The 12,364-nt window shown below is 30.3% G+C and overlaps 1 protein-coding gene across 3 annotated transcripts; it reads left to right on the plus strand.

Moving 5' to 3' along the window:
- Positions 1 to 445: 445 nt before the first annotated feature.
- LOC121120328 (uncharacterized) lies at positions 446 to 10,392 on the plus strand. 3 transcript variants are annotated; one of them, XM_040715178.2, is made up of 3 exons: positions 446 to 630; positions 7,901 to 8,083; positions 9,955 to 10,392. In XM_040715178.2, exons 2-3 carry the CDS (start codon positions 7,971 to 7,973, stop codon positions 10,223 to 10,225), a joined length of 384 nt encoding a protein of 127 aa, XP_040571112.1. In that variant the 5' UTR covers positions 446 to 630; positions 7,901 to 7,970; the 3' UTR covers positions 10,226 to 10,392. The 3 variants fall into 3 exon arrangements, with proteins under 3 accessions (XP_040571112.1, XP_040571111.1, XP_071745279.1); XM_040715177.2 differs by having other exon boundaries at positions 472 to 630; positions 7,871 to 8,083; XM_071889178.1 differs by lacking the exon at positions 446 to 630 and adding an exon at positions 643 to 740 and having other exon boundaries at positions 7,871 to 8,083.
- The last annotated feature ends 1,972 nt before the right edge of the window (positions 10,393 to 12,364 follow it).

The following is a 12,364-nucleotide window of genomic DNA, read 5'->3' on the forward strand; positions in this document are numbered from 1 at the left end:
AATTGATAATTTCTATTTGCAAGTTATTCTCCTTACCCTTTTACTCTTATTTTAATTATACTTAAAATTACCAAATAATGATAAATTGATAGATTTTATTTGAAAGAGCCTATCAGGGCTAATATAAGTCTCTTAAATCAAATAAAGGTTCTAAACTATAGCTGAAATTATTGAGTTATTATTATACAATGCTCTTCATGTTATGACTTGAATGTGCCTATGAATTATCAAGCTGTATGTACATACATATATATGAAGTAAAAAAAAATCATATGGATTTTCTCCTTTCCTTAATTTTTGTTCAAGACTGTTTTTACGTTGATACACCATATAAAAAAAAATACACGATTTGTTCTGCATGTGAAAGTGAGAGGGAATACAAAGAACATTGGAACAAGGAACAAAAAAATATTATCACATCTAGGGAAAGCACCTCAAAAAATTCATAGGCTTGCAAAATTTACGGCCTCTATTATTAAGGTATTCACTTCCTTACCTATCTCAGTTCACTCTCAGCATCAATTGACATAGGTCACTCACATCTACTCTCTATTATACGTCTTCTTATATTACTCACTCAAGTGTTTTCTCTTTTTCTCACAAAGCAAGAACATTGTCTTTTGTCCTTAAGTAAGTCAGTCACATTCTTGTTGTGAAAAAGCTCTGAAAGTTTTACATATTTTTTTAATATTTGATAATGTGTTGTGTTTTGTATTAAATCAATCATTTATACATATTATGTAAGTAGTTGAATGTAATTTTGAGACCACATTGCTAATATTGAAATTGTAAATACGTGTTAGGTATGAGTTATTTGTAACTGTAAATCTCCAAAACTCTTATCAAAGGTTAAAATTAAAGTCAATGACATTTTTATTGCATTAACTATTTCCTTATAATTGATTTGTCTTTGTATAATTCAGATGGTTTGGCGAAAAAATATTCCTGAATAAGTATAATTATGATGCGTAAACCATATAATTCCAAACACATGGAATAATCATGCATGTTTTATCTTAGTTTGTTTTTCTATATTTCCCCCCCCCCCCTTGAAAGAACGAAGTAAAAAATGACATTAACTCTTTTTTCCTTTTCATTCAAGTTATATTGCCTTCATGTGGGAATATAAATTATTACGTGATTATTATAGGCATCTACATAGAATTCCATGGTTCAATCCATATACCAAGTGGCAGAACGCGTTTGTTAGCTTAAGGCACTTCCTTGTCTTATTAGTATCTATTTTTTCACGCAATATATTGCTTTTTATGTTACCACAGATGTCGTCATTTTGCCATTTCCCTCATGAAGTATGCAACTTTTTCCTCCCTTGACAGAATTCACCTTGTTAATTCAGTTAAAAAGGTGGATTCAATGAGGTGGGTTAGTTAGTTATGAAGTAATATTCAATTATACTAGACGTCCCTAGCGGACAAAAAAGTTATCTTTTAGTCAGCATATTTGTACAAATATTCATCACGTGGTCTTTGTTTCGCCACTTGATTTATAGCTTTGTCTGGGTCATTGAGAGTATATGGGCTACGGGCTATATTTTCTTCTTTTCTATTATAAGAATAGTAATTAAATGAAAGAGGAAATTGAATTAAGACAATCGTGAGATGAATGTATAATTATTCTGATGCCATATAATAAATGGATCGACCCAAAATATTTTAATTCCTTAGGACACAAATTACATGAGTGGGCAAACTATTTACGGAGGGACATTTCGCCTGAGGGCAATTTTCCTAACGTGTATTTTGCGAAAAAGAAATTTGTGAACAGACATTTCACCGAAAGACCATTTGGGACTTTTGGCCGAAAAAAGATTTTTTTAATATATTAATATATGCAGTTGCATATTTTAATTCAATTTAAAATGATAGGGATTATTCAATTGATATATATATATATTAAAATAAGTTAATTAATTAAAAAAACAAGGCAACTATTAGAATTGGAAGAAGTACTAATACTTTTCCGTTATCAATTAATTATGATTGTACATGATGTATTATTCCTTCCAGAAAGGTCCGAATTTACTGAGTTGTACAGTTTTCGTCGCTTAGGTCTCTCATTTCCTTCTGTTCCCCACGGCCCAACCGTTGGGTAGAGGATCACCACTGCTAATTGTCTCCTCTTTGATCATAACAAAGCTGAAACTACTGCTCTAACCTGATATTATGCTATTATTCACGAGTCTTTTCCAATATGAATAATCCATCAAGGCGAATCATAATAATTAATTGGTAATGGAAAAGTGATTAACACTTCTTTCATTCGAATCGCTGTAGGGTTTGCTTATTATTTAATATATTTAGACTACTACAATAGTAAAGAAATTGAACATAGTGCATGTTCCATCTCTAGAGTATTCCTTTGCCTATCCTAGAAACTTCTAATTTATAAAAAGGCTAAATTTAATAATAATATGATTTAAATATATACAAAAAAGTTATTACGACAATTTTAATCGTCCTTACATGACCTTGAAATAAAGATGTATTAGTCTTTAATGCAAAGCATGGAATTTCTGCTTCGTTGGAAATTATTTTATGTTTTTATTTTATTTCCGGTAGTCATTAAGACAATAATATAATAATATCCTAACCGATTTAAATCGACCGCTATGAATTATATTTACTTAAAAGGATGATATTTCTTTGTGAACAAATCACATTAAATGCCCTTTATTTTTTCTCATAATTGAGTATGGGGGATTTTTTATTCTTGGACAAATTATAGTTTATTTCTTTCTACAAAATATTTCGATTATATCGTAGGAGGGGCACTCCAAATTGCAATTAAATTAGCAAAACTCATGGTCAAAATGAAAAAAGTACAAATTAGTACATTATATTTGAAACATTATATAGGGACTAAATTAGGTTGTGAAGATCAAATGAAGGCCATAAACTGTAATTAACATTCTTTGGTATCTCAACGCATGCTATAAATTTGAATATAATGAACGAAATTTGTCTATGAAATATTGAGTGGTTTTATTATAAGAAATAAAAAAATGAATTTGATATTTCTCCGTTTATGGATTTTATCATTTCTGCCAGCGAAGTTGAACGGAGATTATCTTTTTGCCACTGCTTGTTTGTTAGTTTATTTTTCTGTTTGATTACCAAGATTACGGAAAAAGTTCCTCATTGATTTTGAGCTAACTTGCAACAAAGATCATATATGATCACAATAAGAGGCCATTAAATTTTGAAAGGTCAATGGTAAAGGTCAAGCTCGTACAAAACGTTACAATTCATAACCATAAGTTACAGTATGTCCAAAAATTGATGGAGGTATTAAAAATATCCGTTTATATTTTTTTTTTAAATATTATTGGTGGGAATAAAATTAAATTTGCCTGACACAATCATTAGGCAATACTGAATTTTTCTGATGCAATAATTTCCGATAATTGCATCCTACATCAAGTATAAAAGGGCTCAGAAAACACCAAAGGATGTTAGTTAAAGTTCAATATCCGAAATGGTGAGAGAGCACTCTTTGGAGACCACGTCCAAGGCTGATGGCATGATAGAGGGTGGATCAAGCCAGAGAGACGGTGCTCAAGGGTTACATTTTCCTCTCAAGACCATTGAGAATTGGTGTAAGAAAATGAAGGATGGACAACCCCTTGCAAATTAGAGGGGTCGAGGAAGGAACAAAAAAATTAGCAAAGTTCCTAAATTGGTGATTTCAAAATCTTTGACCAAAAAGAGGGAATCCACAAGGAAACTTGCTGCAAGATCGACTTCAAAAGGCTATCCAATATCCAAGTCATCTGTCCACAACAAATTTGCCATACAAATCTCGTCTGCACCCCAAACTTTCAGAAAACCAAAGGAAGGCCCGGCTTCAATTCTGTCGTTAGCGGAAACACGGAAATGTATCCTCTTCAGTGATGCAAATCCATTTGAGCTATTTCATGCCCCAAATCTTCAAACAGATCGGGTTTGGGCAAGAGATAAGGGAGATGTGGAACCCACTCCAACTTTAAAATTTTCTCTGAAAATTCAGGTTTGGGCCGTTATTAGCCACCAGGCAGTGTCAGATCTTCACCTGATTCCACGAAACCAGACTGTAACGGCCGAGTACTACGTAAAGGAGATCATCAGCATGTCTCTGATGTCAGCTTTGTCTCGTACTGAAGAAACTGGGCCTCCTTTAAAGAGGAAAATATTGTCTGACAAATCAAGAGCCATTTTCCAGCAGGATGATGCCCCTGTTCACCACTCCAAAAAGGCACAAAAGTGGTGTTCAGACAACTTGGATTATTTCTGAGGCAAAGGCACATGGCCTGCCAACAGTCCGGATTTGTCTCCCATTGAAAATTTGTGAGCCTTGGTCCAGGGGGAACTCAATGAAAATATGCCAGCAACTTCAGAGGATAAATGAAAAAAAAACTGACATAAGCTTGGCAAAAAATTTCTCCAGATACTTTGAATAATCTGTATGAAGGGATGCCAAAACGTATTACAAAAATGTATAAAGCTTAATGGTCATCATATTGGGAAGTAAATAAAGTTTTTCGCCAAAAAAATAACTTGTACAGGTTATTTCATGATTTTATTTTAAAAACCACCATCAATTTTTGGACATACTGTTGTTAATGACACAAATTGGTGTCCTTCTGTAGGCTAATAAATATGGTTCATATTAGAAAAATAACAATCGGGCGAGGTTTGCACTCTATCAAATGCTCATATTGTTTAAGATTGTTTCTGCCTTCATTCACGACATTTATCCTTTAAAAATTACTCAAAAGTGGAAATATGACACTAGATTCATAATTTTTTGGGCATAATTTGAAATCAATTGATAACAATATGATTTTTTCCGACTTGGATTTGAAGTTTGGAATCACAGAGCATTTCATTTACTAGATATTTATTTATTGTGCAATTATATATGTAACACTTTCCATGAAAAACTTTGCTTAATACTTTTGAAAATGAGATCATAATCCCTAAAGAAAGATGATGATTGATGATTTAACATTAAGATATAACAAAAATACTTTTTAAACTTTAAACTACTTCTTTATTTGTTTTAAAAACAAAGTACATTTATGTATTCCGAAAATATTTTAATGACGATCTAAATTACCTGAATACTGACAATTATGAACTGTCATTACTTATATGTAGATTAAGGTGGATCATACTTTTTTGATGTCTCAAAATATTATTGTCAAGGTTAATAGAAATACAAAGATATGCCATAACGCTTTACCTACAAATGTTTGACTTTCACCACACTTTTTAATAATGACGTCAAATAGTATAAGTGTTATCAAGAGTAGCTACATATCGCCTTTCTTGACTGTTAGTATTAGAGCACTACTGTAATACTCTATGACGTCATATATGCCTTTTTTGGGACCACAGTCATTATTGAAAATTTTATCTTGCCGATTAGATAATGGCATAACCTTGTATTTCTACTAACTTAGATGATTGTTTAAATTTTAGCAAGTCGTTGATTTCGACCTCAAATGATCTCGTAAGTAATTTTTAGTATATAAGTAACTCCTACAAAACTTTTCTTGTAAATTCATTTTATTTTAAATAAATTTCTGACTTATTTTATGAAATTTAGATATATATGTATTTTTTCCTGAAATAACGGTCATAAAAAAGTATCCCAGGTAAAGATCATCCGAATATTTACTGTTTTCTTTTTTAAATAAGCAATAAGAATACTGCCAGATTTTGGTATGTATCAGTTGAATTGTATGACTGTGATACGCAAAGGAAATACATATGGGCCTAAAGATACAATTCATTTAGGTTCTTTTGGAAACATAAATACGGAATTCTCTTAAAAATTTATGAAATATTGTTGATAGAAATTTTGTTGAACAAAGCTTGCTATTCTAAAGAAAATACTGTAATATATTATACTATATAGATTAGATCAAAACAAAAAAAAACATGTTGTTCTAAATTAATGTAAACTTTTAAAACTTTTAGGCCTTTGAGCTACCTCTAAATAATTTTTAAAATGGTTCAAAAATATCTATAAACTAATTGAAACAATTTGAAACCTTAAAACTTCATTTATCTAACATTTAAAAATAAGCTCCATCCTAATGTAGTACAATAAGCATATTTATTAGATGAGTACAGGAGTTTCACGATATATTTATACATAACAAATTTAAATTATGATTTGGATCATTTTTTCCTTCTAACATAGTATGCTGCTGCAAATGTGATCACGGTGATCATATTGAATAATATTAAACTTACAGTAAAATATAGTCCTTATCAACTTAGTTATTATTGATAGTAATTTATATTGTAAACTTTTAGTAAAACCCGGTAGATAATTTTTTTAAATTGTTGAGATATTGACTGGTTACTTTTGCCAAGGAATTTGAATTGTTTGAGTTATGTTTTTGCCTTGGTTTCTCTGTTTACGTTCAGGATTACAGAAAAAGTTACCGATTGATTAAAGTAAAACTTTTTATATTAATGGTAAAATGCAATTTAATTTCTTTTAGAGTTCAAGGTGACACAAAAAAGTCAAAAACGCAAAATTGACGATAGCTGTTGAAATAATTGAAGTAAATAAGCAAAATTAATTTTAATTAAAAGGGGAAATCCTTTTTTTGCAAAGTTTTTGCATTATACCGAATGTCCATTCTACTTATTATTGAAATAGTAATACATTTTATTCATCACAGTATGTTAATTGAATGATAATAACATTTATTTTTTTACATTCAAGGGTAGAAGTAATTTTAATATTAATTAAAAAAAAAATTGGCAACCATAACTGTTTAAATATTTTATACAGGCTTTTTATAGTACATAAAACATTTTTTATCTTCGTTTCTTTCCGATTTATTTTTAATTAGTCTTGCAAATATGTTTTTTTTAACATGGCCCTCAAAGTATAAAGCAAAACAAAGCCGTAATGACAAAAAAAAAAAAAAAATATAGACGATATTGACTTATAAACAGTCTAGCATTTTGTAAATAAATTCACAAAAATAGTTCAGATATTTATTTTTATATTACAAGAGTCTGCAAGGGGTGGGTTGGAGGGCTGGAAGGGCTGTACCCGGGGGGAATACAGCCCTTCCAGCCCAGAAATTTTTACTTTTTCTTACAAACTTTGAATATTTGAAATTTAATTTAATTTTTTTCCAATAAATTTAATTTTCTATAGATAACTACAGATTTTTGATATTTTTCTACGAAAAATTTAATATCTAAAATGATTTTCAAAAAATTAAATATTTGAAATTTTAATGTTTGAATTTTCTTTTCTGAAATTTTTTAATTATTATTTTTTTGACATACAAAGTAAAGCAGAGGCGTTTTGCAGCTAGCTCTCTCCAACAAAAACATATAAGTGTGTCTCTTATACTCTGTGAACAGCTGTGGATTTTGAAATGTTTTTCCAAAAATTTAATTTTTTGAGAATAGCAATGAATTTTTGAATTTTAAAATTTATTTTTTTTGAATAGCTGTGAATTTTTTTGAGATAGTTATAGATTTTTGATTTTTCTTTCTTTTTTAAATTTAATTTTTGAGAATAACTGTGGATTATTGAAATATTTTAAATTATTTTGGAAAAAAATCTATTTTTTTGAACGGCTGTTTTATTTTTATTTTTAAATTTAATATTTAAAATTTGATTTTTGAAATGTTTTTCCAAAAAATTTTATGTTTAAAATTGAATTTTTGAAATTTTTTCTAGAAATTGAGCCCCCTTCCCCCCAAATATAATCTTGCAGACGCTCCTGTATTAACAACACATTTTCTTAAATTATAAATATTGATGACGTGTACATAGATTTGAACTGCATGAAGTCTTTCTAACACATTTTATTTTGATGCATATCATGTAGTTCTAAAATGGGTTTTGATACCTCGGATAGATATAGACGAAGTGTGGAGAGTCGTTCCAAGTTATACTACTCATACCCAACGGATTCTCCACTAGTAACTATGGATAGCCCTATCCCAAGACTCTCTGTAACTCGAAGCAAATCCGTTCCATTTCGCTACTCTTCACCCCAGCCGGTACCGGTGTCACCTCCTAAGTTTGTCATGTATCAAAGGTAATTTTATTTGTCATTGTTAGTCAATTGTCTGCATATATGTAGTTCTATCACATTCTTTAATAATATTAAGCAATACTTGTTTTGTATAATGATTTATTTCAGATAAAATGTGAGCTGCAAAAAAGTTCATTGATGAGTTTTGATAAAACAATTTACTATGATTCTGTTATGGGAGGAGGGAGGCTGATTTGAATAATTATGATTGACTCACTTTTTTAATAAGGTCACTACTACCGGAAAAATCATTCAAAAACTGTCCTTCTGGCTCCCGGTGATTACGGGACTATTTTATTTCTGCTTTAAACCATCAGCAGAACCATCCTAAATCGGAAGACTCTTCCGAATCGGACTCAAAAGTCATCCCACAGTCTTTGAAAATTTGGCAATCATAAATATCAGCCTCAATTTTGTAAAATAATTATAAACAATTTTACTGGAGGAAAGACATTACATATTAACGAAAATAATTCAAATGATAAACTGACAGTTGGTACATTTTCGAAATGTTTATAAAATAAAGCCTTATAGAGGGGATTATAAAATTTGGGACTGTTTTAAGAACTGATAACAGGGACAGTACCAATTTTAGGTACCATATAAAGGACCGATACAGCCCTAGTAACCATTTTCTATCCATTTAAAGTTGAATTCTTATCTTTGGAATCGAAGGAAATATGTCCTTTTCCCCAGAAGTTGAAACAATAATCTCTTTCTCGTTATCAAGTAATCACATTCATTTAAAATGCTAGTGGTGTTGGTTTTATGATGTCATTACTCATTAGCTGATGTACACTGCATAGGCATAGCCATGTAATTATAGAGATAGGATCAAAAACCCTATGCTGCGGGCACCCAGTCTCACGTTGGCTTATTCTTAGTTGGGCGCTGGACTTGTTTTAAAAATATGGTATGCTTTTGATCTCTTAATTCGTTTATTCATTTTTTTTTGAGCTGGTAGTTCTCAAGCATTTTGGGAATTTTAAAGTAGCTCTCAGCTTTAAATAGGTTTCTGGCCCCTGTTCTAGAGACTGTTCATTCTAGAAAATGTGTTTAGGATTACATGTTACACCTAAAAAAATTATTCGTAGATGAAATCTTTGACATAGTGATACGAGTTTAAAGCAACATTTTTACTCTTTCCTAATACTCATATAAGCCGGTTTTACTGTATATGATTATGGAGTTGGGGTAATGCCAATTCAATTATATACATAATTTTCAGACTGAAGAAAATGTTCTAAAAATTCTAGGAAACAAAAATCTATTTTGACCACTAATACGAAAATTCAATTTCTTATTAATGCTCGTCTAATCGAATTTTCTTTTTCCTGACATATAACCATTGTTGATTTCGTCAGCGTTAACTAGACAAAATGTATTTGTCAATGAATGGGGTCTCCAATGATTAATAGATGAAACGAAGCAATTTTTTGAATGTTTCGTCTAACAAATAATACATCTTTTTCTTTCTTGACAAAATAAAGAAGTGTCCAAATGTTCCTGGCGACCAGTGGCGAAGTGAACCATAAGGGAGGTCATGCATAAACTTTAACACCCACAGATTTACTAAAGTGTATATATATTTTTAAATCGCTCTTTGTTAGCTGAATTTCGAATCTTATACTTTTTAGAAAATCAATTTCAAATCTTTTTCCAATATGGAACTCTTTTCAGCAAATTTTCTTCTTTTCTTACCTTATTAAATTTGTATTTATTTATTTGAAAAGTAATTTGAAAAACTTTTTTCCTTTTTTTTTTTCGTAAAAGAAATGACCAAAATGCAAAAATGTAGTGGCAGACTTTTCCAATCAAACTATATTTTTTTAAAAATGAATACAATTCAATGTTTCACCTTTTAATCTTTTCAGACATTATCCTTTACCCCCGCCTTCGTTCCCTGATGCCATGATTGCCGTATCCAAACGTCTTCGTAATCGGTCAAAGTCTCCTTGTCCACAGTATTCGGATTTAGGTGTTTCCTCTCGTCCACGTATTCAATCAGCAGCCCTGGGACATTATGCACCAACTAAATATCTAATCAAGAGCAACTTGGGATGTAATATTGCACCAGACTATCAAAACTACTCTCATCTCCCCCCACTTCCTTACTCATCCTCAAGACAACCCCTGAAATATTAATGGGCAGCTTTATGTATAACTATGTATTTGAAGTATTACGCTAAAAAAACTAACTGCATTGAAGTAAAATATAAAAAAGTTACTAATTTCACATAATTCATTATATATAATGTAATATAAAAAGCCCCTTTTATTTTTTAGAAGAAATACATGATCTAGCGTACAAATTGGGGTAAATTTTAATTTATTATCTTATTTAAGGGACTTTCGGAAATTGCCAATAATATAAATTTGGGGGAGGGAATAAATAGTCAAAAAATAGCGTTTCCTGGTTTGTCTTTATGTATAACTAGTAGTTATCATAGCTATATATAATAACACTTAGGCTAAAAAGTCCCGCACTTAAAAAAAAAAAAAAACTTTCTTTCCATTCAAAATCAGCTTACTTTATTTTATTATTATTCCATTAAATTTTTTATTCGCTTTATGGAGCGGAACCCCATAACAGTTTTGAAGCCATTGAATGGTATTTTTTCACATCAGTTAGAAGTGTTAAATTAAAACACAAAATTGTATTTGATCCATTATTTTGGAAATAACAAAATTAGGGTCATACTTAGAAGGATTACTCACAAGAACAAATCGTCCTGAAATTTTGACAGCTGTCTTTTGAACGTGGGTACGAACTGTAAATAGGTCGAATTAAAAAAAAAAGTGAATCTTTTTTTCCTTTCACCCCTCAAACTGAGTGTCTTTTCTACTAAAATCACATCCCTACATATTAAATACATGTTGCCCCAGGATGGCTATATTGTATACTTCGTTTTGGAATAATACCTGAGGAAATCAGAGGTAGTACAAGAAAACTATATTCTCCTTACATATCTTTCAGGTATTTAAGTTATTAATAAATAAAGTTTCTTGAAATATGACCTGTCGTTTTGTAAAAAAGCAACAAAAAATTGTAAGGAAATTTTGACGATATGAAGAATATTTTGGGGGAGAGCAACTTAGCTGCCATGACTCTTTAAAATATTAGTTACGAGAATGTATGAGAGAAAGACAAAATTACAAATATTCTTCCGTAGCTAGCAAGGAAATGGGTAGGGGTAACAAGGATGTCAATTCTCAATTTTACTCTGAGTTGAACAAGGACTTATAACTCCCCAACAAATCCTCAGTGTTACTCTCCGTCGTCTTCCATGAGCATATGCAAAGTGATTAATTCATGTTTATTTAGCTGTTTTCTCTTCAAAAATAAAAAAAATAATATTAACAGCTCTAGAAAATTAAAAACACACTCAGATTGCGAATTTGAAAAAATATCACAAGCGTTAGGTAATATTTTATACAACTATATAGAAAACTATAATTCGTACAATTCTTATAATGACTATCCATTCTGCTAAAAATATAATTTTTTTCAATACTCATTTTTTCGATTTTTAACGCATCTCAAAAAATTTTACACCTTTTTTTATCCACTTTCATGACGAAAAAAATGTATGCGCTATTTGCGTTACAATAATACTGTTCTCGTCATTTTTAAAAGAAAACTATTTAAAAAAATTGGTAGAACGCTTATTCTTTAAAATAATTCTTATTCATTTTAAGTAGCTATTAGTCATAAATAAGTTTTTTAAACAATTATATTGACTATTTTTAGGGAAAATAGTATATTTTACAAGAACATATAAAATTAAAAAACTTCAAAGGCCATGTGTGGTTCCTCTAAACATCATATCAATAAAGTAAAGTTATTTTGTCTTTCTTTGTAGTCCTTATATTTTAGTGTGGGCTAAATATCTTAAAACTGTGTGACTACGAGATCTAATAAATAAGAATGTAGCAATGAGCGTGTCTAGTTAAAGCTCACTGCGTCATATTAAAAGAAAAGGATATATTTATACTATTACCCTGCTTGGCTAGTTCACTCATTTTCTGAAAAGTTTTGATTCGTCATTCATACATTCATTATTGAACTGTGGAAAAGTAATGGCAGAAGAAAATTTTGTGGGAACGATAAAAATGAGTCTTCCCACAACTATATGGTAGCTAATTCAGCAAATTAGGAGCTTGTCAATATAAATGTATAATGTTATACTTTTTTAATTTTAGTTTTCTTATCCCTACGGCTGAAAACAAACATTCTGGGCTCATTACAGGGTCATTACTTGGTCATAACGAGTAAGACTTGAG

This window comes from Lepeophtheirus salmonis, chromosome 6 (genome assembly GCF_016086655.4).
Source record: "Lepeophtheirus salmonis chromosome 6, UVic_Lsal_1.4, whole genome shotgun sequence".
Lineage (NCBI taxonomy): Eukaryota > Metazoa > Arthropoda > Copepoda > Siphonostomatoida > Caligidae > Lepeophtheirus > Lepeophtheirus salmonis.